This window comes from Helianthus annuus, chromosome 3, assembly GCF_002127325.2.
Source record: "Helianthus annuus cultivar XRQ/B chromosome 3, HanXRQr2.0-SUNRISE, whole genome shotgun sequence".
Taxonomy (NCBI): Eukaryota; Viridiplantae; Streptophyta; class Magnoliopsida; order Asterales; family Asteraceae; genus Helianthus; species Helianthus annuus.
In genome coordinates this window covers 95,695,923-95,723,501 of record NC_035435.2, presented here as the reverse complement: position 1 = coordinate 95,723,501, position 27,579 = coordinate 95,695,923, and the positions used below count along the sequence as shown (strand labels likewise).

General features: G+C 40.1%; 1 protein-coding gene and 3 long non-coding RNA genes across 4 annotated transcripts; 1 reads left to right on the top strand and 3 right to left on the bottom strand.

The window, feature by feature from the left end:
* Positions 1-9,268: 9,268 nt before the first annotated feature.
* On the bottom strand, positions 9,269-10,650 carry LOC110927911. Its single transcript, XR_002585999.1, has 3 exons — positions 10,533-10,650; positions 10,013-10,066; positions 9,269-9,510 (listed from the first exon to the last, which is right to left on the bottom strand). It is a non-coding gene; the product is annotated as an uncharacterized LOC110927911 (long non-coding RNA).
* A 240-nt stretch (positions 10,651-10,890) lies between these two features.
* LOC110931898 lies at positions 10,891-15,375 on the bottom strand. Its single transcript, XM_022175269.1, has 2 exons — positions 13,551-15,375; positions 10,891-13,283 (listed from the first exon to the last, which is right to left on the bottom strand). The coding sequence occupies exons 1-2, from the start codon at positions 15,373-15,375 to the stop codon at positions 10,891-10,893; spliced, it is 4,218 nt and encodes a 1,405-aa protein (XP_022030961.1).
* Positions 15,376-16,195: 820 nt separating this feature from the next.
* Positions 16,196-17,577, bottom strand: LOC110927912. The gene is made up of 3 exons (XR_002586000.1): positions 17,460-17,577; positions 16,940-16,993; positions 16,196-16,437 (listed from the first exon to the last, which is right to left on the bottom strand). It is a non-coding gene; the product is annotated as an uncharacterized LOC110927912 (long non-coding RNA).
* A 3,594-nt stretch (positions 17,578-21,171) lies between these two features.
* Positions 21,172-23,227, top strand: LOC110927914. Its single transcript, XR_002586001.2, has 3 exons — positions 21,172-21,502; positions 21,610-21,699; positions 22,864-23,227. It is a non-coding gene; the product is annotated as an uncharacterized LOC110927914 (long non-coding RNA).
* The last annotated feature ends 4,352 nt before the right edge of the window (positions 23,228-27,579 follow it).

The window sequence follows — 27,579 nt, the reverse complement described above, 5'->3', positions numbered from 1 at the left end:
AATACATCATGTACTCCAGCTAGTTCTTCTTGTAGTTGTAAGCGATAAGCTACTGGTCCTACTCGTTGGATCACTGGGAATGGTCCAACATATCTTGGACTCAGTTTTCCTTTCTTACCGAATCGTACTACTCCTTTCCAAGGAGATACTTTCAAAAGTACTTTGTCTCCTATCTGGAATTCTAGTGGCTTGCGGCGATTGTCTGCATAGCTTTTCTGACGATCTCTGGCTGTTTTCAACCTTTCCTTAATTTGAGTTATCTTGTCTGTGGTTTCTTGTACGATTTCTGGACCTGATAATTGACTTTCTCCTATTTCTGTCCAACAAACCGGAGTTCTGCACTTGCGTCCATATAGTGCTTCGAATGGAGCGGCTTCGATGCTTGAGTGATAACTATTGTTATAGGAGAATTCGATTAATGGTAAATGGTTATCCCAATTACCACCAAAGTCAATTACACATGCTCGGAGCATGTCTTCTAGAGTTTGGATCGTCCTTTCACTTTGCCCGTCTGTTTGTGGATGATATGCAGTACTTAGATTGAGTCGAGTTCCCACTGCTTCTTGGAAGCTTGTCCAGAAACGGGAAGTGAAACGACTATCTCTATCTGATACAATGGAGAGTGGGACTCCATGTAAGGATACTACTTCATCCACATACAACTTGGCTAACCTTTCCATGCTAAAAGTTTCTTTCATAGGTAGAAAATGAGCAGATTTGGTTAATCGATCCACAATTACCCAAATAGCATCATTACCTTTTCTGGTTTTGGGTAACTTAGTAACAAAGTCCATTGTTATGAGTTCCCATTTCCATACAGGCATTTCTAATTGTTGTAGTAGTCCTGAAGGTTTCTGGTGTTCGGCTTTAACTTGTGAACAGGTTAGACACTTAGATATGTATTCGGCTATATCCTTTTTCATTCCTATCCACCAAAAATTCTTTCTTAAATCTTGTACATCTTATTGTTTCCTGGATGTACAATATACCTAGATTTATGAGCTTCCTCTAAAATCTTTGATCTTAAATTTCCCTGTTCAGGTACCCAAATTCTGTTTTTGTGGAATTTCCAAATTCCATCATTTCCTTGTCCCAATTCTTTTAGGTAACCTTTCATTCCTTCACCATCATCCTTGATTGTTGTTTCCTGAATTTCCTTTAATTGTTCCATTAAATCTACTTGTAGATTTATTCTAAGAGCACGGACTCGCTTTTGCTTTTCATGATACTTACGACTTAAGGCATCTGTGACTACGTTTGCCTTTCCTTCGTGATATTGAATATCACAGTCGTAATCACTTAGGATTTCCATCCATCTTCTTTGTCTCATATTTAGCTCTTTTTGCCCAAATATATACCTTAAACTTTTATGATATGTATAAACAGTAAACTTACTTCCATACAGATAATGTCTCCATATCTTAAGGGCAAAAACTATAGCTCCTAATTCTAAATCATGAGTCGTATAGTTTTCCTCGTGCTTCTTCAATTGTCTGGAAGCATACGCAATTACCTTCTTGCGTTGCATTAACACACATCCAAATCCTAATTTTGAAGCATCACAATATACTTCAAAATCTTCTGTTCCTTCTGGTAAGGCTAAGATTGGAGCATTGGTTAATTTCTGCTTCAAGATTCTAAAGGCTTCTTCTTGTTTAGGTCCCCATTTAAACTTAATGGCTTTACAGGTTAGCTTAGTTAATGGTACAACTATCTTGGAAAAATCCTTAATAAACCGTCTATAATATCCGGCTAAACCTATAAAACTTCTAATTTCCATTGCGGTTTGTGGAACCTTCCAATTGGTAATTGCTTCTATCTTAGCAGGATCTACGTGAATACCTTCATGATTCACCATGTGTCCTAAGAATTGCACTTCTTGTAGCCAAAATTCACACTTCGAAAATTTGACGTACAATTTTTCTTTTCTTAACAAAGTTAAGAGTGCATGCAAGTGCTGACAATGTTCGTCCTGACTTTTTGAATAAATAAGTATATCGTCTATGAAAACAATTACAAATTTATCCAAATATGGTTTACAGATTCTGTTCATGATGTCCATGAATGCTGCAGGTGCATTAGTTAACCCAAAGGGCATGACTGTAAACTCATAATGTTCATACCTAGTTCTAAAAGCAGTTTTAGGTATGTCTTCTTCTTGAACCTTTAATTGATGATATCCGGAGCGCAAGTCTATCTTAGAAAAGTACCTAGCGCCTTGTAATTGATCGAAAAGATCATCAATCCTAGGTAATGGGTATCGATTCTTAATTGTAACCTTATTTAGCTCTCTATAATCGATACACATTCTCATTGATCCATCTTTCTTTTTCACAAACAACACTGGTGCACCCCAAGGGGATGAACTAGGTTGTATAAATCCTTTGCTTAGCAATTCATCTAATTGCTTCTTCAATTCTAGCATTTCGGTAGGAGCTAATCGATAGGGTGCTTTGGCTATCGGTGTAGTTCCTGGAATTAGATGAATCCTAAATTCTACCTCCCTATCTGGTGGTAACCCAGGTAAATCTTCCGGGAATATATCTGGGTATTCTGAGACTACAGGAATTTCCTTAAGTTCTTTACCTTTAGTACTAATGATTACTGAAATCATATATGTTATTCCTTGTTTTCGTTCATAATTAGCAACTGTCATTACTAATATGAACTTCAGTGGCTTTCGAGGTTTATCTCCTGTAATCATGATTACTTCTCCAGTAGGTGTTTGAATTTCTATAGAGTTTTTATCACAAATGATTTGAGCATGGTTGGTTATTAACCAATCCATTCCTAACACAACATCAAATTCAACTAATTTCATAGGTAATAGGTTTGCAGCAAATTTATGACCTAAAAGTTCTATTTCCACTTTTTGCAAAACCTGATTGATTTTTACTGAATTCCCATCTGCGGTTTCGACTGTAAAAATCTGCCTAATGGTAGTTAAGGGTAACTTAAGAGATTGGCAGAATGAAGTATTTATAAAACTTTGGTTTGCACCAGAGTCAAACAATACTTTTGTCATAAACGTCGTGAACTAAAAATGTACCAGCTATCACATCCGGGATGAGCTCTGCTTCTTGAGTGGTTAACTGGAATGCTCTGGCATTCTTCTTAGTAGCTCCTTCGGTCGCCTTGGTTTTGTTGTCTTCTGGTTTGACTAACTTAGGACATTCTGTTTTGAAATGTCCGGCTTCTCCACAATTGTAACAAATTATGGATTTCTTTCTGCAGTTTTCTTCACGATGTCCTATCGTTTTGCAAAAATTGCAAATTTTATTACATTTTCCAAAATGTTTCTTCTTGCAAATTTTGCAAAATGGCAAAGTTGAAGATTGCCCTGATCCTCTTTTCTTGAAACTACTATTACCCACCCTAAATCCTTGGGTAATTTTCTGAGCTAGTTCCTTCTTCCTGTCTTCATCTCTTGTGCGTATCAATTCATCAGTCAGAGTGTTAGCTAATTCTACGGCATCGTCAATAGTGCGAGGTCTCGCAGCCTTAACGATATTGCGAATTTCGCTAATTAATCCCCAAATATAGCGAGAAATGAGTACCGGTTCTGGCGAAGCCAGTGTTGGTACCACTCTAGCATATTCAAAGAATGTCGAAGTATAACCACGACAATCCACACCTATCATCCGATGATTTAGGAACTTATTTGCCATTTGTTCCTTTTCATACTCAGGACAAAATTTTCTTTCTACAAGATTCTTAAATTCTTCCCAAGTCATATCATAAGCCTTATTTCTTCCTTTAGCTTGTAACACAGTGTTCCACCATTTGAGTGCTCCTTCTTTAAATAGATTTGATGCGTACATGACCTGATCATCTTTGGCACACTTACTTATTGCAATTACTGCTTCGGTTTTCTCTAACCAACGCAGTGATGCAGTTGCCCCTTCATTGCCTGCAAATTCAGTGGGTTTGCAAGCAAGGAATTCTTTGAAAGTGCAACCAGGTGTTGCAGCTTTCAGTTTCTTAGGGAGCGGCATGTGCTGGGATTCATTATCATGATTAACATGATTATTGCCCCCATTTATACTGTTACTGAAGTTATCTTTAGAAGTACGTTTACTAGGAATGATATGTTGCGGTTCGATTGGACTTTTTACAGCAGCAACGAATGCTGGAATAGCATTGGCTATCCCTTGAGCAACAATATTTTCAATATCTTGTCTAGTCATATATTGATCCCCTGGATGTTGCTCCGACTGATTAACCTCATTTACCGGTTCGTTACCAATATTTGCCATCTGATAATATATATATAATTTCTATTAGTATCTGATAAATAGCAATTACATACAAACAATCAAACAATAATACATGTATAGTCAAAACTATCAATTTCTCGATTCCATTTTATATCTGTTATAGTATGCATCAATACACACAATATTTTACAAAGTTTTATTCGTAATTATGTTACGGACTGATTTCACTATTTCTTTTACTATTACACAACTATAGTTTTACCACCCTCCTATCTCTCGCCACTTGTCGTCTTAAAAACGAAATTCCCTTTCATCATACTTCCAGGCAATTTGTCCCCCTATCTCGCTGATTCTATTTCCTGCATCCATCAATTCTTCACGATAATGGCGAAGTTCCGCCATATTTTCGTTACTCGTTGGTGGATTAGGTAGGGGTTCTGGATCGAATTGTGGAAGAAAGGAATAAGGGTCGTTGACAATATTTTGAAATTGCCAATCATTCGTCCACCATTCGTCCATTTCTACAGGTTGAGAGTGGACTATTGGTTCCGGGATTGCTGGTTCAAAATTCATAGGGAGTGGATTTTCACTAGGATAGGTAAAAATATTCGTATTGACAGGTTGAATAGTCTCACAGTTTGCCAATAGAAAATCTATTTCCTCCTGAAAAGTTATTCCCTGGTTTTGGTTGGAGCTCTCTCCAATTTCTATCTGAGTTGGTCTAGAACCTTGTCCTACTTCCATTTCTATATCTTTTGAATATTCCTCAAACTGTTTTTCCATTTGCCTAGAGTCTTTCTTGACTTCAGTTTCCATATCTTGCTGTTTAGTACTTTCTTTGATTACAATTTATTTTCCTTTTTCTAAAGGGTTGTTTATTTTAGGAAGTTTTGTGGCTGGCTTTTTCCTACGGATACGACTACCCCATACATAATTCTTTCTTTTCTTTCGTTTTGGCTTTGTCAAAGGTGGAGCATTGAATTCTACAGGTTGTTCCACATCAGCAAAGTATCCAGTGAAATGTTTGGAAACTTCTACATTCACCGGGTAAAGATCGAGGTTCTGAAAGGCTTCAGATATCTCATTCATGCTGTGTAGCATATATGCAAAATGCACAAAAATACTAAGTTAAAACTTTGGAACAAAGTTTAACAAATAAACTTTGAAGTTTTATTGCACACTATTTGTACAAAATAACAGGAAAGAACATACTCGGTTCTTAATAATCATACTCCTTTTTCTAGGAGAAAGCGGTTTCTCATATTGTGCTTTTCGCACAAATATTCCTTCTTCAGGAATTGTAGGGAGTTTTGAAGATTTGTTTTGGGATGAACTTCCCTCTTCGAAGACTGACCTATCTAATTTAAGATAAATATCTTGCAGCTTTTGCTTACCCATACTGTAACTAACAAATAATCAGTTTAATAGAACGCATAATCACATAATAGTAATCAGGAAAAATTAAGTATCTCTAAATACTTAATTAGCTTAACTCAGTGGCTCTGATACCACCTCATTTCTGTCACGACCCCCGACCCGGTTTGACCCGTTTCAGGAGCCGCGGGACAGAAATCCCGTGATATTAATTTAATTGAGTTTAACAGCGGAAGTTTATCATCAGGATCGTTGTAAAGCTAAAAGCTTTTCCCGATTATTTTATTTCACAATTCGGGATAAAATCCCGGTAATTTACAATAACATGATTTTACTCATAAATCTTTATTTTTAGAAAACATATTTCTCTATTTTATAGTGAGCCACTTTCTTAAGCTTTAAATGCTCCACAGCACTTTTCCTGAATTACAATAGATCACCTGAAACATGTTTGAAAAAGGTTTTGTCAGCGGGAAATACTGAGTGAATCATTCAGTTTACTGAAATGACTCATTTATTATAATTTACAGTATTAAGAGTTTTTACATATGTTTCTGATATCTACCAACTACCTACAGTATTTGTCACTTGACTGGATCTGTGACTGTGGTCATATCACCATTGGCTGCCCCAATGAATGACGTATATCACTTAATTTTAGGTTCGCCCACCTAATGTGATAACAACAGTAGTAATGTGCACAATACCCCACATACCGGCTGTAATTTGGTGATTACATAAACTTAATCACTGTAATTATAATTCTGAAAATAATTTGGAGTATTGTAAAACATTTGATAAAAAGAGAATGACTCACATTGCAGATTTAACACGGACAGAATATGGTTTAGCCTTGTTAACCTAATTTAAATAATAATGCACACAAACCCGGGTTAGTGATCAATACAGCATTTACGATAACTCACGAGATCAAATTCTCACAACGAACGACAAAGTGCAATACTTAAACATCCATCGATTTAACGACGAACGACAAAGTATAACCCTATGTGGGCGGCACTTAAACATCCATTGGATATATTGATCAGTCGGAAAATGAATCGTAATAGCGATCGAGTGATTACCCTGTTTTGCGGCAGCACTTCGTGATCAGTGTGTGTTTAATTTTAGTGTTATAACTCTAATTCGACGTATACAGAAACTTTGGACGTCGTTTTAACTTCTGAAAGCAAGTGCCAATGTCTGCTATTTATAGTGATTTTTGGGACATGCTTACGGACCGTATGTCATTTCCCCTTACGGTCCGTAAGAGAAGCAGTCTAATTATATAGGCTAGCTGGGTTCGGGACTAGCTTGCATGACTCACTTTTAAAATGAATTTCAATCTGTACAACGAAAATTGTGGATAAATATCACTAGGGTTTATCCCCCCTGAGTTTTAGGGGCCCTGATCCTAATTCCGATTGATCTGAAAATTTTAGGGTTAGTGCAGAATTACTTGAGTGTCTCAATTAGGGTTTTCTTATTGACTAATTATCATTCTAATTATTGATTTTAATGAGAGTTATTACACAGGGATTTTTTATACTTACAAATGTCTTACAAAGGTTTTACATACTCACTTTACATGAACTCGCTCAACATTTTTGTTGATTTTTCAAACTTACATGTATTTCAGGGAATTAGGGATCTTGCGAGGTATGCTATGTCTTCATGCTCCGTAGAGAAGTGATGTCATCCACGTTTAGGGATTGTTACTTTTTCCTGGACGAGTCACAAGTCTTAAACGGTGTTTATTTTATGTTGTGGTTGTGTCTTATGAACAATGTTCTTATTTTGTTGGGTTGTAACTCGTTGCATGTGTCGACTTTAAACAATGTTGTCGTATTTTACTTTTAAAACTTGAATCAATGGATGAACATCATGGTTTTATTTTCATATAGCTTTGTTGGGGTTAAGCTATGGTATTAAGAAGTCACACCAAATAAACCCACGCTTCCGCAAAGCCAGGGTGTGACAGCTTGGTATCAGAGCTTTGATCATAACGAACTAGGATTCCTTCTCGAGTCTAGACTATGATCAATAGGGCTCTCACGAAAACATTTTTACATTGCATACATTACGTCTAGATCCAGGATACAAAATATTTTTACAAACAAAAGTTTGAGCACTTTTTTTCTTAAAATTTATGGTTCAGTCGAGGAGACTAGGGGAGTTCAGCCCTAGAGGCTGGGAGGTTGGTCGGGGAGACCAGGGATTCAGTCAGGGACACTAAGGGGCCAATCTTTAAGATTGGGGAGGTTTTGGTCGGGGAGACCAGGGAATTAGTCTGAGAGACTAGGAGGTTCAGTCTGAGAGGCTGGGAGGGTAGTCTGAGAAACTAGGAGGTTCAGTCTGAGAGGCTGGGAGGTTAGTCTAGTGGGACTAGGAAGAAATGCTTGCTTGATTAATTGGTGACTAACATGTCTATTTGATTATACGATTGATTGTTTGTGCATATGTGTGTTTGTGTTACAGACATCATGCCTTCATCAGATACTGGAGAGTCAGACACTACAGATCCCATGGTTATAGTATCAGATGATATAGTTTCATCAGAGCACGAGGTTTACACTTCCGATACTACCAGCACAGACGATGACGACTTCCAGCCCTTTGCGCTGCCTGATGTCATAGCCGAGCCTGCTGATGGCCATCTCGCTGGGGATTTACTACTCGCGGTGATCCCTGCTCCTGTGCCCCTTGCTGCTTATCCTGTTGTTGATATGCCCATCGATATTGTTTCTGACGATGACGTCGATTTGTTTGAGGAGGACCCACTTGAGGATGACCTTGAGGGTGAGATCCCTATTGCTGCTGGTGATATCCTACTTCTTGCTGATGCTCCTGCAGAGGAGGCTCCCATTCATTCACCCGCTCCAGACTCCTTTGAGTGTGTGGCGTCCGCACCTTCGCACACGCAGGGAGTGCAGCACCACTCACACGACGCCAACCCAGGCATGGCGTCATCAGCTGCACCGGTTCCCGCCCACAGCTTTGAGTTTGATCACGATGCTGATGATGATCCAGATCCTGTTTTCCACCTAGTTTTGATCCTGACCATGACATTGAGTTCATACACTTAGACCAGCCCCTAGAGGATCCTGTAGCTCCTGTCGATCCTTTGTTTGCCGATCCAGCTGATTTTGAGATGGAGTTTGTTGATCCGGAGCCTGCTGTGGCCCCTGAGCCAGTCGTTGCTCCTGACCCCGCATTAAAGCATGACCCTGTTCATGCCGATGCACCTGCTGTTGCTCCTTTTGTTGAGGATATACCTGTTGACGATCATCCTGTTGTTGCTCCACCGTTGGTGGATGGTCATGCTGTTGATGCTCATGTTGATGCTCCACTTTTCTTAGAGGATCCTGTTGTTGCACCACTTCCTGATCCAGTACCGGTACTGTTCGACTGTGCACCATTTGCTGTACCATCCTCCACGCCATCTAGTGAGCCGTTCCTCTGGACTACGCCCCCCATTATGCCACCGTCTGATCCGTATCACCCATATCACGTGGGGTATTCTACGGAGGATATTCTCACATCGTTCATGATACAGCAGGAGTGTTACGCCCCAATCCTACTATTAATTACGTACAAATAAGTAGGGAAATATTTTTGAAAATTTCGACATGACCTATTCGTTTAACATTATAAACCACCTGTTTTACAACCCAAGCTTAAAACATTAAACATCTTTGACAAAATCCCAAAACGAACAAACAAGTCCACATTAGTCACGACATGATTTCCATCTACCAAATTTTACCCTACGACAAAGATGACAACATACTAACTAGACTCGATTACATAAGACCAAGACTTAGACCATTCAAAAAGGACTTAACAACGGAAGCGAGAAGCGGGCGTAAACCATGTGTGCACATTCCAAGTCGTCCAATCACCTAAGTCGAGGATTTACCTACATTAAACACCAAACATTAAAAAGTTAGTATAGGCGCTTAATTAGTCCACAATACCAACATGGTAATTACAATCATCTATATACGTCCATTTCTTATACGCATTCGATTACCCATCTAGTGAGTATGGCATACAATCTCATAATGAGATTTAAGCATTCCGCATTCGACCCGATAACATCGGGTTAATTACTTTTAGCTTAAGAATCCTTCGCTCTATCCATTCAATGGATTGAACCTTATGCATACGGTTATTTGCTTGCGTGACCACCCATTCTAGTCGGATGGTTTCATATCCTTAATTGACCTAGTTGCAAGAACCGGTCGTTTTGCATAACTTAGCGTTGTCCGTTTTTAGCTTAAACGAATCCACAAGGGATTACCATTCATTATTAACACTTCTATAATTAAACATAGAATGATTCTTATAACAAGGGTTATTCATTATAATTGCAAACGATCAATAAAAAGAAGTAAACTTTCGTATGTAACGGATCATACCTCGATCTTGTGAACCTTCCGTTTTCTTAGCACTTGAGCCTTCTTCCTTCACGCCTATACCAATACATAATTTCATTCTTTTAGTACCCCGATTTCATTTCGTCATTTCCTCTATATTACACATAATTGTTCTTTCAAGCATTTCATCAAACACCTTGTGTGCGTTACACTAAATAAGCATAATGTACAATTATTTGAAGCATAGTTTACTAATTCAACTATATATCATCATTATTCAACCAATTTTCTTAAAATTCTTTACTCTACATCAAATTGTCTAGCATTCAAGTAATTCAAACAAGATCGTACAACAAGAATACATGAATTCATAATTACTATGATACTTGTTAACCATGACACAATTTCACCAAGTGGGTTTTCTTTCAATTAACTAAAATTAAGCATGGTTCCTACACTAGGGAGTGCTCTTATCATCTAAACAAGACAAATCATATCATAATTTCATGATTGGGTCAAAACCCTAGTTCTACAATTCACCAATTCCAGAAATTCGACTTACCACTTGATTGGATATGGGTAACTGATCGAAATTCTACCACATGCAATTGATAATCATCGATTTTCCTTTGTCAATTTGGTGAATTTGGTGAGAACAAGGGTGAGCCCTTGTTTTTCTCGTTCCTGGTCGATCCACACACGTACAGTGTGTGGGTTTTGTGGGTTTTCCCCTAATTAACCCCCACTTATTAATATTTACCTATTACCCCCTTATGTCTTGTTACATGTGCAACTATTAACCTTAAAATCCCCTTTTTAGTATCATATTTCCATTTACCTTAAATCATATTATGTTTATTATTATATATCATGTTTTTCATTTTTGGGGTGTTACAAGTCTACCCCCCTTAAAAGAGGTTTCATCCCCGAAACCTGGACATAACAATCTTAAACGTGTACATACCAAAAAGAAATGGATAGTGCCTCCTCATTTCATCTTCCGCTTCCCATGTGAGTTCTGACCCCTTTCGGTGTTGCCATTGTACCAACACTTGTCGGATGGCTTTGTTGCGGAGCTTCTTTACCTTGACATCTTTAATGGCTATTGGTCTTTCGACATAATTCAACCCCTCGTCTAACTCGATGTCATCGAGAGGTACTAACGCGGTTTCATCCGCAAGGCACTTTCTCAATTGAGACACGTGGAAGGTATTGTGAATTCCGTCTAGAGTAGGCGGTAATTCTAATCGATATGCAACCCTTCCGACACGAGCCAAGATTTTAAACGGCCCAATATACCGAGGTCCTAATTTACCCCGTTTACGAAAACGGATTATGCCTTTCCATGGCGACACCTTCAACAGTACAAAATCTCCAACTTGAAATTCAATAGGACGCTTTCTCTTGTCTCCATAAGCTTTTTGCCGATCCTGGGCTGCTTTCAAACGAGCTCTAATCAATTCAATCTTTTCATTTGTCAGTGCTATTAAATCACTTGGCGCGAGCTCCCTTTGCCCTACTTCACCCCAACATACAGGAGTTCTACATTTCCTTCCATATAGTAATTCGTACGGCGCCATTTGAATGCCACTGTGGTAACTATTGTTATAAGAAAATTCCACCAGTGGCAAATGGTCATCCCAATTTCCCCCAAAATCTAAGGCACACGCCCTCAACATATCAATAAGTGTTTGAATAGTTCTTTCTGACTGGCCGTCAGTTTGAGGGTGGTAGGCGGTACTTATGTGCAATCTCGTTCCCACGCTTTCGTGAAATCTTTGCCAGTAACGAGAGGTAAATCTAGTGTCACGATCCGAGATGATTGACACAGGCACCCCATGTCGAGACACGACCTCGTTCATGTAGATTTCCGCCATTTTCTCGGAAGAATAAGCTTCTTTAATGGGTAGAAAGTGGGCGCTTTTCGTAAGTCGATCTACGATTACCCATATTGTATCATACCCCTTTTTCGTTCTTGGAAGCTTGGTTACTAAATCCATCGTTAGTTCTTCCCATTTCCACAACGGTATCCCCAATGGTTGTGATTCTCCGTAAGGCTTTTGGTGTTCTGCCTTCACTTGAGAACACGTTAAGCATTTTGCGACGTACTTGACGATATCGCGTTTCATGCCCGGCCACCAATAGTTGGTTTTTAAGTCTCGATACATCTTTGTAGCCCCAGGGTGGACCGAATATCGTGACTTATGTGCTTCATCGAGTAGTGCGGCTTTGACTTCACAAAATCGGGGTATCCAAATTCGGCCGAATCGCGTCTTGAGTCCGGTCGAATTTTCTTCTAATTTATCAATAACGCCTTTTAACCTTTCTTTCCTTAAGTCTTCTGCTCCAAGAGACTTTCTTTGAGATTCCCGTATCGTTTCCAGTAGTCGTGGCGTAACTACCATCTTCATGGACTTTACACGGAGAGGAGACGGATACTCTTTTCGGCTTAACGCATCGGCTACCACATTTGCTTTCCCCGGATGATAGAGGATGTCACAATCATAATCCTTGATAAGTTCTAACCATCTTCGTTGCCTCATATTCAAATCTTTCTGTTCAAAGAAATACTTGAGGCTCTTATGATCCGAGTAAATTGTACATCTCGCACCGTATAGGTAGTGTCTCCAAATCTTTAAGGCGAACACTACTGCTGCCAATTCCAGATCGTGTGTTGGGTAATTCACCTCGTGAGGCTTTAGTTGCCGCGACGCATAAGCAATAACCTTTCCCCTTTGCATCAAAACACAACCTAACCCCTGATGGGAAGCATCTGAATAGACAACCAAATCTTCAGTTCCATCTGGCAATGTCAGGACCGGAGGACTCGACAATTTCTCCTTTAATATACGAAAAGCCTCTTCCTGTTCCTCACCCCACACAAATTTTTCTTTCTTTCTCGTCATTCTGGTTAGGGGTAGAGCTATCTTCGAGAAATCCTGTATAAACCGCCTATAATACCCCGCGAGACCTAGGAAACTCCTTATCTCAGTCGGACTTTTCGGGGAAACCCATTTCATTACAGCATCAATCTTTGATGGGTCCACTAAAACACCTTCCGCATTAATCACGTGGCCTAAAAACTGCACTTCCCTGAGCCAGAAGGCGCATTTTGAAAATTTTGCGTAAAGTTTCTCCTTGCGGAGAATTTCAAGTACTTCACGCAAATGCCTTGCATGCTCAGCTTTGCTTCGCGAGTAGACTAGGATATCATCTATGAACACTATTACCGATTTGTCTAGCATGGGTCGGCACACCCGGTTCATAAGATCCATAAACGCAGCCGGCGCGTTCGTCAATCCGAATGACATGACTAGAAATTCATAGTGCCCATAACGGGTTCTAAATGCAGTCTTTGGAATGTCCTCTTCCCGTACTCTGACTTGATGGTATCCCGAACGCAGGTCTATCTTGGAGAACCAGCTCGCCCCTTGTAATTGATCAAAAAGGTCATCAATTCTAGGTAAAGGGTAGCGGTTCTTTATGGTCAGTTTGTTTAATTCTCTATAGTCGATGCACATGCGCATCGACCCGTCTTTCTTTTTAACAAAAAGGACGGGTGCTCCCCAAGGCGACACACTCGGGCGTATGAAACCCTTATCTAGAAGATCTTGCAACTGTGTCATTAATTCTCGCATCTCAGTGGGGGCAAGTCTATAGGGAGCCTTCGCAACTGGCTTCGCGCCCGGATTTAATTCGATGCGAAACTCTATCTCCCTTTCGGGAGGGAGTCCCGGCAGTTCTTCCGGAAATACCTCCGGAAATTCGTTCACGACCTCAACGTCTTCAAGCTTCGGGAGGGTTTGTCGGGCATCTCCTACATAAGCTAAGTATGCTCTACTCCCATTAAGTACATACTTATAAGCTTGGACCAAGGTGCACAACTTGGTTTCCACGTTTCTCTCTCCTTGAATACTTAATTGTTTTCCACTTGGAGCTTGGATAACCATCACTTTAGTTTCACAGTTAATCTCCGCATGGTGTCGCGCCAACCAATCCATCCCCACGATCATTTTAAATTCCCCCAAAACCATGGGTATTAGGTCGATGTCAAATTCTTCATCTTCTATAATGAATTTACAATTTCTACAAACCTCATGTAACATATACATCTTGCTATCGGCTATCTCTACTTCTAAAGGCACTGGCATTCGTTCAATCTTAAAGGACGGATGTTGTATAATTTCATTCGAAATAAATGACATAGTAGCTCCAGTATCGAATAGAACATAAACCGGTATGGAGTTTAGTAAAAAGATACCTGAAATCACATTCGGGTGAGACTTGGCCTCTTCGGATGTAATTTGGAACATTCTACCCTTGGCCTTAGAACCTTCTTGTTTCTTATCTTCCTTCTTCGACTCTTGCTGGAGTTTCGGGCACTCAGATTTGATGTGCCCTTTTTCGAAACAGTTAAAGCAAGTTTTTGGGCTATTCGGACATTGATAAGATGAGTGTCCTTCCTTACCGCATTTGTAACATCCTTTCTTGCCTAACAAACATTCCCCCGTATGAAGTTTCCCACAAGTCTTGCACGGCGTGATTCCACTCTTCGACTTATCCTTTCTTCCTTGCTCTTGATACTTCCCCTTTTTGGTCGGGGTCGAATTTCCACCTTTTTCATTGGGTCTCTTTTCTCCACGCTCTTCTTGCCTCTTGATCTCGATTTCTCTATCTCGCGCTAGGTTGATGAGCTCATCAAGAGTCTCACACTTCGAGGGAGTGATGAACTCCCTAAATTCTGCCTTTAACACGCCATAAAAGCGGTTAATCTTCATCCTTTCAGTTTGCACAAACTCTCCACAAAACTTCATCTTATCCAAGAAGGTGTTTGATATCTCATTTATCGTCTCGTTCTTCTGTCGGAGGCGTAAGAAATCCTCTTGAATCTTATCAACGGCGGACTGGGGGCAGTGATATTTCATGAAAGGATCCTTAAACTCTTGCCAGGTCATTGTTTGGAGCCTTTCTTCACCTATCTCTTTACTGTGTGCATCCCACCAATCTTTTGCCTGAAAAGTGAGTTGGCCGGTGGCGAACATCACCTTATCTTCGTTATCACAACGACTTCGAATGAACACTGCTTCTATATTTGAAATCCATCTTTGGCATGCGATCGGGTCAATTTTACCATCATACGTTGCCGGATTGCACGCCATAAAGTCTTTATACGTGCATCGTCGCTCCTTACCTTTACTTTTAGACCCCTCAATTAGCTCTTTCAATTCTTCGATCTTACTGGTCATCATAGCATCCACAACCCCCAGAACTCGGCTTTCTACCTCTTGAGTCAACCGTGGAAGATTTGCTTGCATAACCCCTTCCGCTACTTCCGTAACTTTGTTCTCGAACGCTTCTTGTCTAGCCACATCGTCATTATCATTAACGTTGCTTGCATCAGCCATCTATATAATAGCATATCTTGTTTAATACAATTCACAAACTTTCGGTATATATTATTGTTCATTAATTATCATTTACTTATTCCATTCCATGTCATTTTGGTTCCTTTCCTTTGATTCTTACGAATCCATTCTCGTTGTGATCGCTAATTGCGATTACATACACTTGTTAAATCTACTATAGACGCTACGTAATCATGAAATAAGCTTTCGGACAAACCGGTAACACAAAGCATGAAAAACAAAACAAATTCAGCATTTCGGCATTTCATAAGCCGTCGGCGACGGCTATGTACCCGTCGGCGACGGGCTTGGATGATGGCCGTCGGACACCTTTTACCCGTCGGCAGGTAGTTTGGGCGTCGGACAGAATGATGCCGTCGGCGACGGGGGTTAACCCGTCGGCGACGGGCTTCCTTTTTGCAAAACGCAGCAGTTCTTTGTTTTATTATTTTGGCCCTTTCTCGAGTCCATTTTCCAGCTGCGTTGGTCTCGAGACCCCTTATTCTACCCCAACATTATTTTATAGCATACATAGCTTATAACATTAACCGCGAATAAGTTATACATTCTTATACTAAACAAATATTTAAAACTTTACCTCGTTGACGATCTCGGAACGAGCACACCTTCGCGAGAGCCATTGGTTTGAGTTCAAGCGCTATTATTCCAGCTCGAATCCCTCAAACCTAGGCTCTGATACCAACTTGTTACGCCCCAATCCTACTATTAATTACGTACAAATAAGTAGGGAAATATTTTTGAAAATTTCGACATGACCTATTCGTTTAACATTATAAACCACCTGTTTTACAACCCAAGCTTAAAACATTAAACATCTTTGACAAAATCCCAAAACGAACAAACAAGTCCACATTAGTCACGACATGATTTCCATCTACCAAATTTTACCCTACGACAAAGATGACAACATACTAACTAGACTCGATTACATAAGACCAAGACTTAGACCATTCAAAAAGGACTTAACAACGGAAGCGAGAAGCGGGCGTAAACCATGTGTGCACATTCCAAGTCGTCCAATCACCTAAGTCGAGGATTTACCTACATTAAACACCAAACATTAAAAAGTTAGTATAGGCGCTTAATTAGTCCACAATACCAACATGGTAATTACAATCATCTATATACGTCCATTTCTTATACGCATTCGATTACCCATCTAGTGAGTATGGCATACAATCTCATAATGAGATTTAAGCATTCCGCATTCGACCCGATAACATCGGGTTAATTACTTTTAGCTTAAGAATCCTTCGCTCTATCCATTCAATGGATTGAACCTTATGCATACGGTTATTTGCTTGCGTGACCACCCATTCTAGTCGGATGGTTTCATATCCTTAATTGACCTAGTTGCAAGAACCGGTCGTTTTGCATAACTTAGCGTTGTCCGTTTTTAGCTTAAACGAATCCACAAGGGATTACCATTCATTATTAACACTTCTATAATTAAACATAGAATGATTCTTATAACAAGGGTTATTCATTATAATTGCAAACGATCAATAAAAAGAAGTAAACTTTCGTATGTAACGGATCATACCTCGATCTTGTGAACCTTCCGTTTTCTTAGCACTTGAGCCTTCTTCCTTCACGCCTATACCAATACATAATTTCATTCTTTTAGTACCCCGATTTCATTTCGTCATTTCCTCTATATTACACATAATTGTTCTTTCAAGCATTTCATCAAACACCTTGTGTGCGTTACACTAAATAAGCATAATGTACAATTATTTGAAGCATAGTTTACTAATTCAACTATATATCATCATTATTCAACCAATTTTCTTAAAATTCTTTACTCTACATCAAATTGTCTAGCATTCAAGTAATTCAAACAAGATCGTACAACAAGAATACATGAATTCATAATTACTATGATACTTGTTAACCATGACACAATTTCACCAAGTGGGTTTTCTTTCAATTAACTAAAATTAAGCATGGTTCCTACACTAGGGAGTGCTCTTATCATCTAAACAAGACAAATCATATCATAATTTCATGATTGGGTCAAAACCCTAGTTCTACAATTCACCAATTCCAGAAATTCGACTTACCACTTGATTGGATATGGGTAACTGATCGAAATTCTACCACATGCAATTGATAATCATCGATTTTCCTTTGTCAATTTGGTGAATTTGGTGAGAACAAGGGTGAGCCCTTGTTTTTCTCGTTCCTGGTCGATCCACACACGTACAGTGTGTGGGTTTTGTGGGTTTTCCCCTAATTAACCCCCACTTATTAATATTTACCTATTACCCCCTTATGTCTTGTTACATGTGCAACTATTAACCTTAAAATCCCCTTTTTAGTATCATATTTCCATTTACCTTAAATCATATTATGTTTATTATTATATATCATGTTTTTCATTTTTGGGGTGTTACAAGGAGGCGCTGACCCGTCGCGTACAGGAGCTGGAGAGAGCTCAGCGACTCCCGTGCCAGTGCCAGACTCCACCTGCGGTATCACACCCTCCGCGTTCACTTTCACCCGATTCTGCCGCTCGCTTTTGGACTCCTGAGCAGCAGATAGCATACTTGATGCGCTCTCATCGAGCTATGGAGGAGGACTGGTTGCATATGCGACGTTTACTCTTTTCTCTTTTTCCCCCTCCTCCACCGCCATCAGCTTAGGCCTTTTTGTTCGACGCAGGTAGACTTTTGATGAGAGGACCGCGATTGTGCAGATTACACAGCTTTTTGGAGACCGCATTTTGATGATTATGACTTTTGATGTTCTGTATTTTGGTTGTTGTTGACATTGATTAGATAGTTTGGACTAGGGTGATGTGGCCCTTAGTCACTGATGATGTACGATACGGTTGTGAACTTGTAAACCTTACATTGTGGTCTTGATTTATGATAGCGCAATCGCGGTATTCTCATTATACATGATATTGGATTGATTGTTTATATTTTATAACATGAGATGTTATGTGTTTGATTTATTTGTAACATGAGATGTTATGTGTTTCATAAAAGGTATACGTATGATTCTTTTACTTATTATGACTTGACCAACATGAAACATCTTTTAGAAGATGCCGCCGAGACGTGGTCCATGGGTGCCTACCAACAAGGCAGAACTCCAACAAATCATTGATGCCGCCATAGCGCAGTATGCAGCCTCACAAGGAGGAACCAGTGGAAGCAATTCGAACAACAACGACAATAACAATCCACCTCATGCTAATGTTACGTCGTTAAGACATACTACCACTACTAGAAAATACACCTATCTTGACACGCGAACAATGACACACGCTCATTTTATGACATTCGAGAACGTCTGTCAAGAAATAAATGTCATGGTTTACAAAATTTAATAAATTTATGACATTCTTTTTTGTGTGTCATTTTTTTAGTGTCATTAAAAAAACAGGATCCATCTTGACATGCAAACAATGACACACACTCATTTTATGACAGTCGAAAGCGTGTGTCAAGAAAAAAATGTCATGGTTTTACAAAATTCAATAAATTTACGACACTCGTTTTTTTATGTCATCTTTTTAGCGTCATAAAAAATAATATTATGACCCTCTTTTGTGTCATCTTTTTAGAAATGTCATGTTATAATTTATAACTTAAATTCCTCACTTAATCTAATCAATAAACATGGCTTTTTGTGTCATCTTTTTAGAAATGTCATGTTATAATTTATAACTTAAATTCCTCACTTAATCTAATCAATAAACACGGCCTCAATTAATTAATTTAATGAGGTAACTTTGTAGAATAGTAATTAATTAATTCATAAGCCAGATCTCAATAAATTCTCAATAAATTTTATTGATAAACATGATCTCTCATATTCTTCCATTCAGCTCCCACGTACTCACAAAAAAGCCTAACTCCCACCCGATCAAACCCTCCCAACACAGCGACGCTGGAATTCCGTGATTGTGATTATGACTATTCAAAACAACGACGTTCTGATTCCAACGGACATTGAAACAATGTAACTCCCACCCGATCGAACTGTGAAATTGTAAACAATGTAACAGTGAACTCCCACTCGATCGAACTGTGAAATCGTAAACAATGTAACAGTGAAATCGCAAATAGTGAAACAATGTGTGAATTAATTGTGATGTGTGAACACACAAGCTTTACACTTCTCGCTAGATCTCATATAGGTGTAGGAAATATAGTTGAATTGTCGAGTTGAATTTTAATCCCAAATTTTCGAAGTTTTGATATAATAGTTGTACTGTATTCTTCATTTGATTTGATGTTAGTTTCTTACAATTATATTTATACAATTAGGGTCTGTTTGGTATGGGATAATAAAATGGACGAGGTAATGGAATGGACAAAGGAATAAAATGGATCATTAGCATTCCATAGTCTTGTTTGGTTACCGTGTGGGAATGGAATGAATTATTTCCTTCTCTTGTTTGGTAGGCAGGAAAAAAGACGAAGAAATAAAACCAGTGATGGGTGGCGGGTGATGATGCCGACAATGATATGTGACGGCCAGCGACAGCAGTAATCGATGGCAGAGGGTGGTAGCGGCGGCGGCGTGGCGGTGGCGGATGGTTGTGCCGACAACGATGGGTGACGGCCGGTGGCAGAAGTAATCGATGGCAGAGGGTGGTAGCGGCAACGACCGGGTTGCGGTGGTCGGTAGTGGCGAGGGGCGTCGACGGTGGTCGGGGTTGGTGGTGGCATCGGTCGGTGGTGGCACTGATGGTTGGTGAAGGTGGTGGGTGCCGGTGGCAGCGAATGGTGGTAGTGGCAATGGTTGGTGATCTGCGGTTGGCAGCGGCAGTGGTGGTCGGTTGTGGCAGGTGGTGACGGAGGCGGTTGTGGGTGGTGGTGATGGAAGGTGGTGACAGTGAAGGATGTACCAGCAGTGGCAAGCGGTGACGACAACAGTGGTCAGGGGTGAAAATAGCATTGGTCGGTGAAGGTGCCGGCAACGACGGGTGGTTGTCGCTTAGCGATGGTGGGTGGCGGTGGTTGGTGGTCGACGATGGCGGTGACGGTGGTCGGGGTGGTAGTCGACGATGGTAGTGGGTGGTGACGACGGCGGTTAGTGGTGGTGGCGGGTAGTGCTGGTAGTGAGCGGTGTTGGTGTTGAAGGGTGAGAGAGTGAATGAAATGAAAAAAAAAGGCGGTGGATGAAATATACGTCGCGTACAGGGCAAGGGTGGACGTCTAGTGTGGTCCAAAAGGCCATTATAGCCCCGTGTTGCCCCCAATCTAGCCCTAACTCATGAGTATAATAGTCTTTAAAACAATCCTAGACGCCCAGTGTAGGACTGTACACGACGTCTAGCCCTTGAAGTATAAAAATTTTAAAAAAACAAAATGGCAAATTACCATTTTAGCCCTGAGACACCTCCAGTGTAGGCCTAAATCAGGGCTAAAATGGTAATTAACCATTTAAGCAGAATAGTTCTCAAATGGTTAATTACTATTTTAGCGTTGAGTTAGGCTTTTAGACTGAGGGTGTCTCACGACTAAAATGGTAATTTACCATTTTGCTTTTTTAAAATTTTTATACTTGAGGGGCTAGACGCCGCATACAGGACTAGACTAAGCGTCTTGAAGGTATGAAAATAGGCCCTTGATGTATGAAGATCTAGAGCCTTAGCTAATTCATACAATTAACAATATCTTTAGTGTTTATACCTATTAAAACGTTTTGTAGTATTCAAAGTTAGAAACAAAAAACATAGCTATGTTAATTTCAAAACCTTGACAAATCATAAATAATTAAATTTTATAGATTTAAAAAAATATTTAATCTTCCCTCCTCATCCACAACTCAAACTTCCCTCTTCATCCTCAACTCAAATTTCATCTTCCCATTCCCGCTTCTTTACAATTACATCCCCAAAATTCTCCCCCACAAATTCATCTCCTTCCCAACCGCATCAATCCCCTCAAGCCTAATCGAAGTCGTGGTCTGCCATCACAACACCACCCCTTCTTGGTGGTTATGGTGTTGGTCAACCTTTGTATCGGTTAGAAATAAATGGATCTGCAGGCTTATATATTTGTTACCGGTGCTCACCGGAACCCTGGTCGCCAATGTCGCAGGCGGCGGCTAGGTCTTCAAACACCACTATCACCCGAACCCTAGGGTCTGTTATATTACGAACCTTATGTTAGCGTTTGTTTGTTTGTTTTGTTTTGAATTTGTTGAATATATGAACAGATTATAATAGTTGATTTTGACTTTCTTTTTCAGTCTTACGCATGCCTTTGTTTACACCGGCCTTTGGTACTTCTTCAACGATTTTAATAGTTCAAAACAAAAAAAAATCACCGCCAATCACAGGTATATATAATATACACTTGTGTATTTGTTACCTTGTTTGTAACATGACAGATTTATACAAATTTTGCTTATCAGATTGTTGCTAGAGAATGTTAGGTTGTTAATATACATTTGCTTATTAGGTTTTGAACGCAAAATATGTTTGATATGCAGATATGATGTTTTTAATAAATTGATGTCTTGATTGTATACCCTTGTGCTTTACAGAACCATGAATTTTCTCTTAGGTAGCGTTCGTTTCATGGAATGGAATGGAATTAGGAAGTTTTTCTTTGTAAAATTGATCTTGGTTGGGGGAGGGAGGAATTTGAAATCCTTCACTCTAATGAAATTTGTGACTATTTCAACATTCCTTAGAAATCCTTCACTCTAATGAAGGAATGGAATGGAATGGAATGTTGAAATAGTCACAAATTTCATTGATTAAAGAAATTCATTGGATTTCAAATTCCTCCCTCCCCAAACCAAGATCAATTTTACAAAGAAAAGCTTCCCAATTCCATTCCATGAAACGAACGCTACCTTAGTTTTAATTCATCCCAGTTTTGTAACAATTGTTTTGTCTTCTGATCTAACTTTAGCTAATAAAGTATGAAGTTAACTTTTAATGTGCAGAGGTTTCTATTTTTTTCTACTGAATTGATAAAGCGTCAACAATTTTTGTGAATTCATATTTTTATTCTATGTATGTTGAAAACGTAAATTGTCAAGTGGCTTAATGATAGTTTATTCATACTTCTATACTCTATATGAGCTGACTTAAAGTGCTTTAGTTTTGATGACATTTTGCATTATATATTTACTATGCTATCCTTAATGTACAAAATATTTGACAAGACTCTCTAGTTAGCATCAATATAGGAATTACCCTCGAAGTTGTTTGCTTTGTTTTGATTACAGGGGTGTAAACGAGCCGAGTCAAGCACCTCAAGGCTCGAGCCCGACTCGTTTAACTTTAAGAGAGCTTGAACTCGAGCATGACTCGTTAAAAGTTTTGTTCTTAAAGCTTGAGCTGAGCTCGGGCTTTGCTTGTTAACTATTTATTAGCTATTTAATTACTTTATTTATATATTTTGCAATTATGTTCATATATATATATATATATTTAATTAATTGTATTATATATATGACTTCTTACACAACTCTTCCTACATGGCTTGACAGGATTTGATTTTTCCTCATATCAATGCATGTAGGTTGTTCATGCTGTACATAATTACTATAGAAGTCTGGCTTGGTTTGTTGCTAATATGGGCCCTGCTTCTGTCTGGGAAATTGCTTCAAAGAAAATAAAAAAGGTTTTGCCACAAGTTGTCACATTTGGTCTTGGTTGGGGGAAGAGTAAAGGAATACTTGGCTGCGGATATGGATGGCATTCGCGAAAATTGGTCGACTTATGCGGCTATCTCAATTTTTAAGTGAAATCATATTTTAGGTGTCGATGAATGTATTGACAAACATTTTTTTTTGTTAACGAACATATTCGTAATATACTTGACAAATGATTATGTAATGGGTTGTTTTGGTATATATATGTGTATTTGTTTTATGAAATAGATTTATTGTTTTTGATATTATATATGTATCCAGGGTAAATTGGTAATTTTATAAAAAAACATTTTCTTAAACAATTAAAAAGATGACACGCGTAAATGAATGTCATAAATATGTGTCATAAATGTGTGACATAAACATGTGTCATTAAAGAGTGTCATAAAATGTGTGTCGTTAAAGTATGTCATAAATGCGTGTCATTGATGTGTGTCATAAAAACATGACACACAAATGCATGTCATGTTAATTTTATGACTTCTCAATCAACGACACGCCTATGCGTGTCATAATTACACTTTTATGACGCGCAATGCGTGTCAAGAAAGGTGTTTTTTCTAGTAGTGTACGATACATTTGGATATTTATAGCACGTTCGCTAATACCATCTGTATATTCTAACGTATGTGCAGGGTGCACTTACAAGCAGTTCCTCGACTGCAAGCCCGTGAACTTCGACGGCACCGGAGGTGCTGTTGCTTTTGTAAGATGGGCGGAGAAGACGAAGTCTGTTCTCAGAATGAGCAAGTGCACTCCAGACCAACAAGTGACCTACATTTCTAGGCTATTCCTGGACGGAGCCCTATCCTAGTGGAACTTACAAGTGCAAACTTTTGGTGAAGCCGCAGCTTATGCGATGACATGGAATGAGCTGAAAGAGCTTATGCGAAGAAAGTACTGCTCACGTGCGGAGATTCAGAAGCTGGAAACGGAATTCTGGCACTTGAAAATGGAAGGTCCCAAAATTGCGGAGTATGTTCAGAGATTCCACGACTTGTCTCATGTGGTACCTTATATGGTTACACCGGAATTCAAGCGAATCGAGCGTTTTATTTGGGGTTTAGCACCTCAGATCATGAGTATGGTCACTACTTCTAAGCCTGTGACAATCACAGAGGCCATCGATCTGAGCGTGGCTCTTACTGAGGAAGCTATCCGTCTGGCGAGAACAAAAGGAAGTTCTCGAACTTCAAGCAGGGTACAAGCAGTGTTGGCAAGAAAGGAGAATCAAGCACACCGGCGAAAGCTGCAACCGGTGTTGAGAAGAAAGGGAAAGGTTATATGGGTACACAGCCCAAGTGTAACACCTGCCAGCGTCATCATTCTGGCCGGTGTGGGCCAAAAATATGTGAAGCTTGTGGAAAAGTTGGCCACTTGAAGGATAATTGCTGGGCTAGTGCTGGCCGGGGAGGCCAAGGAGGTTTTGGTAATAGGAACAATAACCATGGTGGAAATGGAAATAGTTCACAAGGGAATAATGGAGGCAATGCAAACCGAGGAAACAATGCAAATCAAGCGGGTAATGTGAACCGAAATCAAAACAACACTCAAGCTGGGAACGGAGGTGGAAATGGGCAAAAACTGGGTTGTTTTAACTGTGGGGATGTTGGGCATTTCAAGAAGGAATGCCCGCTGCTGAATCAAGCCCGCGGAAGAGTCTTTAACATCGAGGCGAGGGAAGCGCGCTAGGATCCCAATGTTGTTACTGCTACGTTCCCTATAAATCAATGCTTTGCATCCGTTTTGTTTGATACTGGTGCCGACTATAGCTTTGTGTCGTTAGAATTTAAGAATATGCTTGGGTTAGCTGCTAGTAAATTAGATATCCCATACTCAATTGAACTGGCTAATGGAAAGCTGGTTGAAGCTAATGAAGTTGTCAGAGGTTGTGTGATCGAGTTGGGAGAGCGTGAGTTCACTTTGGATCTACTACCAGTCAAGTTGGGAAGCTTCGACGTGGTAGTAGGGATGGATTGGTTATCGAGCAACAAGGCTGAGATTGTCTGCCACGAAAAGATCATTCGCATCCCAACCGAAGATGGAGAGAAGATCGTAGTTCATGGAGAAAAGCGCGATACACCTCTAAGAATCATCAGCTGCCTGAAAGTTCGAAAGTGTTTATAGAAGGGATGTGTTGCCTTCCTGGCACACATCGTGGATAAGGAAGCTGCTGAGCCGAAAATCGAAGACATCCCTGTCGTGAAGGAATATCCGGAAGTCTTTCCAAAAGACTTGCCAGGATTGCCACCCGAAAGGCAAGTGGAGTTCCACATTGACTTAGTTCCAGGCGCCGCGCCTGTGGCTAAAGCACCTTATCGACTTGCCCCGTCTGAGATGCAGGAATTGTCGACACAACTTCAAGAGTTGCTAGACAAAGGATTCATCAGACCAAGCTTCTCACCCTGGGGAGCTCCAGTTCTGTTTGTCAAGAAGAAAGACGGTAGCTTTCGTATGTGTATCGACTACCGGGAGTTGAACAAGTTGACTATCAAGAATAGGTATCCTCTGCCAAGGATTGATGATCTATTTGACCAGCTGCAAGGTTCAAGCTTTTATTCAAAGATCGATCTTCGATCTGGATACCATCAACTGAGAATACAAGAGGAAAGTATTCCTAAGACCGCTTTTAGAACTCGTTTTGGACATTACGAGTTTCTGGTTATGCTGTTTGGGTTGACAAACGCGCCAGCTGTTTTTATGGTTTTGATGAACAGAGTTTGTCAGCCGTACTTCGACAAGTTTGTGATTGTGTTTATGGACGACATCTTGATTTATTCAAAGACAAAGAATGAACACGAACAGCATTTAAGGGCCATTTTGGAGTTGCTGAAGAAGGAAAAGTTGTATGCCAAATTCTCGAAGTGCGAGTTTTGGTTACGCGAAGTCCAATTCCTTGGACATGTAGTAAATGGAGATGGGATTCATGTGGACCCCACAAAGATCGAAGCAATCAAGAATTGGGAGACTCCAAAGACGCCAACCGAGATTCGACAATTCTTAGGTTTGGCTGGGTACTATCGAAGGTTTATTGAGTATTTTTCAAAGATCGCTCAACCATTGACCTTCCTCACACAGAAGGATAAGAAGTTTGATTGGGGAATCAAACAGGAAGAAGCGTTTCAGCTACTGAAAGACAAGCTTTGCAATGCGCCGATCTTAGCGCTACCAGAGGGAACTGATGATTTTGTGGTATATTGTGACGTTTCGCGTCAAGGTTTGGGTTACGTGTTGATGCAACGCCAGAAAGTTATAGCTTACGCTTCGCGCCAATTGAAGGTACATGAAAAGAACTATACCACGCATGATTTGGAGCTAGGCGCAGTGGTATTTGCGTTGAAGATTTGGAAGTGTAAAATCTTCATAACCAACTGGGGTAGCCCAGTTGGCCACCGACACCCACCTCTTCCCAGAGGTACCGGGTTCGAGTCTTGGGAGTGGCATATGTCGCCCAGGGTAAGAACTTGGCATGGGGAAGTCACCGCGGAGCTAGCTTGGTCGGGTAGCGGCTCCCGGAGTGAGATCACTCCGGCGGTTGGGAGGACCGTGCACTATCCCCCCCCCAAGTGTAAAATCTTCATGGATCATAAGAGCCTACAACACATATTCGACCAGAAGGAGCTAAATATGAGACAAAGACGTTGGGTCGAATTGTTGAACGATTACGACTGCGAGATCAAGTATCATCCAGGGAAGGCGAATGTGGTCGCCGATGCCCTAAGTCGAAAAAAAAGAATCAAGCCCATAAGGGTTAGGGCTTTAGAGATGATTATCCAGACAGATCTTTCCTTGCGCATTCGTGCCGCGCAGAAAGAAGCTCTTAAAGAAAGAAACATTGAAGAGGAATATCTCCGTGTAATGGAGAAGCAATTAGTGCCAAACGAGGGAGGAACTTTATGTTTCATGAAATGGATTTGGGTTCCTCTGTTTGGTGGTTTGAGGAAAGTTATTTTTGATGAAGCTCACAAATCACGGTACTCTATCCATCCAGCAGCGGATAAGATGTACTAAGACCTTAAGGATTATTATTGGTGGCATAGGATGAAAGGCGATGTTGCTGTTTATGTTAGCAAGTGTTTAACGTGCGCTAAGGTAAAAGCTGAATACCAGAAGCCTTCAGGACTTCTGCAACAACCTGAGATTCCCAAGTGGAAATGGGAACAGATTTAAATGGATTTCATAACAAAGTTGCCAAGAATGTCAAAAGGTCAGGACACTATTTGGGTAATAGTGGACCGGTTAACGAAATCTGCGCACTTCTTACCCATCAAAGAGAAAGACAACACGAGCAAATTAGCTGAAATTTACATGAGAGAGAACGTTGCACGTCATGGAGTGCCTCTCTCGATTATCTCTGATAGAGACGGAAGGTTTGTGTCAAGGATTTGGCAGTCTTTTCAAGAAGCATTCAGATCTCAGTTGAATCTGAGCACTGCGTTTCACCCACAGACCGATGGACAGAGCGAACGGACGATACAGACATTGGAAGATATGCTGAGAGCATGTGTTATGGATCTGGGTGGTAGCTGGGATAACCATTTACCATTGGTC